Source organism: Solanum pennellii, chromosome 3 (genome assembly GCF_001406875.1).
Source record: "Solanum pennellii chromosome 3, SPENNV200".
In the NCBI taxonomy this organism is placed as follows: Eukaryota; Viridiplantae; Streptophyta; class Magnoliopsida; order Solanales; family Solanaceae; genus Solanum; species Solanum pennellii.
The window spans coordinates 69,772,973-69,777,104 of record NC_028639.1 but is presented as its reverse complement, the minus strand read 5'-3'; the positions used below and the strand labels follow the sequence as shown (position 1 = coordinate 69,777,104).

General features: G+C 43.2%; 1 protein-coding gene across 1 annotated transcript in view; it reads right to left on the bottom strand.

The window, feature by feature from the left end:
• LOC107013627 (formin-like protein 20) overlaps positions 1 to 3,721 on the bottom strand; it is a 15,251-nt gene extending 11,530 nt beyond the window's left edge. Inside the window, exons 1-4 of the mRNA XM_015213494.2 lie at positions 3,164 to 3,721; positions 2,016 to 2,722; positions 1,710 to 1,931; positions 2 to 1,618 (exon numbers count right to left, since the gene is read on the bottom strand). Coding sequence (XP_015068980.1) covers positions 2 to 1,618; positions 1,710 to 1,931; positions 2,016 to 2,722; positions 3,164 to 3,236 — 2,619 coding nt within the window. The 5' untranslated portion in view covers positions 3,237 to 3,721. The remainder of the gene's footprint in view (position 1; positions 1,619 to 1,709; positions 1,932 to 2,015; positions 2,723 to 3,163) is intronic.
• Between the last annotated feature and the right edge of the window lie 411 nt (positions 3,722 to 4,132).

The following is a 4,132-nucleotide window of genomic DNA, read 5'->3' as shown; positions in this document are numbered from 1 at the left end:
GTGGTGGTGGTGGTGGTGGAGGTGGAGGTGGAGGTGGAGCAACTTGCGAGGTATGTAGGATTCGTGTGGCAAGAGTAGGAGGTAGAGGTGGTGGAGGAGGAGAATAGCCAGTATGCATAGGAGGAGGGGGAGGGGGAGGAGGTGGCGGCGATGTGGAACCCCCAAAGCTAGCCAATCTTGGTAAAATGGATGCATATATAGGAGGAGGAGGAGGTGGAGGTGGAGGTGGAGGTGGCGATGAACTAGATACTACTTCTAAGGAAGTCCCATACCCCGTCCAAAGGGGTGGTGGAGGGGGTGGTGGCAAGACCCTACCAGCATTTATTACACTGGATGATGAGGGCAAAGGTGGAGGAGGCGGTGGTGGTGGGGGAGGAGAAAAGGCATCCAGCGGAGTCATCCTCGAGCTAGTAAATGGTGGAGGTGGAGGGGGTGGGGGAGGTGGAGGGGGTGAAAATGAGGGAGGTTCGGGCAGAGCAGGTGAAGAATAACGGTCCGGCTGAGTCAAAGAAGATGTCATAATATTACTCCCCTGTGAAGACAAAGCTGAAGTCGCTGATGGTGAATTAGTTCCTGCTACCTCAGTATCAGAAGGTTCATGAGATGAAGTAATTGGAGATGGAGAAAGAAGCGGACTTGGAGGAGATGGATGAAGCTTCAGGGCCTGGCTTTCAACTGATTCTGGGGCAGATATTGTAGCAACAGATGCCTCCACAATTGACGTACCCGATGCAGAACATGAAGAGTCTTTCCCTGAAACACGACCTGCTTCAGCAGAAGCTATAGCTTCTGAAGAAGCTTGAGGAGATGGTGACTTTGATTTAACCCCAGACTGAAAATCCTTGGTTAGGGCAAGCACAGGAGGAGCACTGTTATACCTTGATGGTGGATACGATACATGCATTGAACTAGTGTAAGAACCTTTGTTTGGAGGGATCCACCGGGACACTGCATTAGGCTTTGCCGGTCGTAAAACGGTGCCTTGGATTTCCTGCTGTTTAGATTTATTTTTCGGACCAACGCCATCAGCAGCTGGTTTAGCGTTGGAAAATGACTGTTTCTTTAGAGATGAGGTTGTCTTGTCACTTTTTTGTTTACTAGTATCAGCACTCACCTTCTGATGCGAACCTTCTCTCTCTAACTTCTTCTGTCTCAGAGTGTCTTCTTTATCTTGCTTTAGTTCCCCATTTTCTGATGCAACACAATCCCCAGATATTACCTGTTCTGATTCCATGTTGCTAGTACCATTGGAAACTATAACCTTTGAGGGTATAGAGTTGTCTCTCTCTCCTAAAATATTTTTTTCTGATGCAGAGCGATTAGAATCCATCTTTCCTTCTTGCTTGTGATTTACTTCGTCTGATGCACAATCTTGAAATGCATGATGTTCCACCTCCTCTTTCCAGATCATTTCAATACTATCATCATCCTGCAAACTTTCCTTGACAATGTGGGCTCCAGATTCCCCCCTTCCATCCTGCCCATCAACAGCATTGCTGAATATCTCTTCGACTTCGAAAAACTCCTCAGGTGAAGCACCTTCAGTCCCATTCTCATCCTCACTTGGCACTTCCTCAGTGACAACAGATGGAACAGCATTAGGATCCGAAAAGAGTACCTGGTACAGATATGAGTATTCTTCAACTTCACAATTTCATAGTAGATATTAAAGGGGGAACTAAGATCCAAAGTGGAAATAAATACCAGACCTCTGCTTTGAACCCTCTAGGAAATTGGTCTTTTGCATCCCACAGGACATCAACATCATCACGCATTAACATCAAAACATTTGAGCGAATAAATGTAGTGTGGAACATGACCCTGAACATCATTTCTTCCCTTACTAGATCATCTTCCAAATGGACACACTCGAGAACAACATCTCCTTGGACACGACAATGGATGTCAATTTTCACCATTGAACACTCTTCCTGCAGTGAGGAATTAGCAGACTACTTGAGATTTCAGCTAACTTAATCTTCATAAAAAGTCTCAACTTTAAAGCTGAAAATTACCTGTTGGTAGAAGCGAGCATGTCTTTTTGTCTTTAGAGTTGAAAAGAGGAGCTTAGAGCTCCTATTAGAGGTTGTTGAAGCAGGGTCCTGTCCATAGACGCGAAGTACAGGTCGACAGCCTCTCCCTCCATCAAATAGAGGAGGAAAACTAAGTTTGATGCAATCTAAGGCAAAAGGTGTATCTGATGGCAGCCATTCTGAACCAAAATTTTTTCTGGAGATGTACTGGAGATATCTAAGCTGAGATGGCTGTGGATTCAGAGGAGACAAAAGATGAAGCAGCTCCCTAGGGGCCTGCTTGTATACCATTTCAAGAGTTTTAAGCTCCCCAGTGTACTGTTTCCGGTACAAAAGAAGGCCAGCAAGCATAAAAGCAAGTACAGGCCAGCCTCCCCTCTCACAGTGCATTAACAGGACGTTTTGCTGACCCTCAAGTGAAAGCCAACTCTCACTTGAGCGCAAGAAGTGGTGGATCATCTCCAGAGGCAGAAGTGGACACCCTTCATATTGCCGAGGATAATCCATCACAGTCATATCATACTGAGACAATATGTCAGATATTTGGCTCCTCCTATCACCTTCCCTAAAGTTAAAAACCATGAAAGAAGCATCTGCATAGTGGTCCTGCAGCTGAGCTACAATCCCCCCCATATATGTCTTGTACTCATCTTCATCCAACACGTCAGTGGAGAAGCAGCAATCAAACACTGCAAGTATGACGTACAAAGGGAAAGAAGAGAAAATGTCAGTAATTACACTCTCAACCCAAAGAAGCTATCGCTCTGAAGAACTGCCTACATTGAGATAATGAAGACAGTAATATAGTTCTTCAAAGCCGCAGAAAAACATCTAAGCTTCAACTTCTAATCTAAAAGAAGCTGCAACACTAAAATGTAGGGTACTAGCACATTTTATCGCAAGGAGTTGCATTTCCTCTAGTCTAGAACTTCATTTACGTAGAAAAGCAATGGCTGATATTCAAAATGTAGCTAATAGGGATAGTGATCAATAAGGAAACATGATAAAAGCAAAGTAAAATGCAGAAACAATAAGCTACTAGAAACTATTCTTAACACAGTTCATAAGCTCAAAAACAGAATAAAACACAAAATTACAAACTTCCAGACTAAGAAAAAACAGCCGCTTACCGTAAACCCGCTCAGAGATCTCTAAAAGCCGATCCGGCGGCTTCCTATAGAAGAACCGTCTGAACAGCGCCATCTAATGGCGCTGTTTCTCCCCTGATCGGATCCAAAACCCTCCAATTCCACCCTTCACTTCAAAGTCCACCAAATTCACCCGTAAAACAGATCTCTCAACAAAATTCCCAATTCAACAGTTCAATTGATCTCAAATGAACTCCCTTCTACAAATACATCAATAATTCACTTAATGTAGTAGAATAATCACCACGAGAATGCAAAATACAGCTGGATTTCTTCAAATTACACTAGCTCAACCAATAAAACTCTCTAGAGAACAGCAGAAGAAAGTAAGATCGAGGTGAAAATGAGTTTAGGGTTTGTGAGTTGAAGATGAAAAAAATTCAAAATATCAAAAAAGAGAGTTGAAGAATGGATTACATGAGAATGGAAGACATGATCGTTGCCATTGTTTTTAGGAAAGTCAGATAGAGAGAGAGAGAGAGAGAAAGGCAAATTAGGCAAAAGGGAGAAGAAGAAACGTAGTGGACTGAAAAGTATGAGAATAGTCGTAAACATACAGGAAACTACTGTGTACATACTTGGATCCGGACCGACCCGACCCGACCCTAACCCGTGTTGGTTCGTTGTCTGATGCGGAGTGGTGAGGGGCTAAATGGACCATGTAGTACACGTGGCGTATATGAGACAGAGAAAAGGCTGACACAGAAAAAGAGAGATGAGGAATTGGGGTATAAGGGTTCCGACAAAAAAAAAACCAATTTTAACCACATGCGTCACCCAAAGTCCAAAGTACCCGACCCGACTGAATCGGGTTCCGCTCCTCTCTCTGTTCGAATTTTTTTTTTTTTTCTTATGTGTAATATGTTAAGTAGGACATAAGACTATTTATATTGAATTTAAGTGAGTATAAATAGATACATATTAATTGAAGTAAAATCAAAAAGGACATTT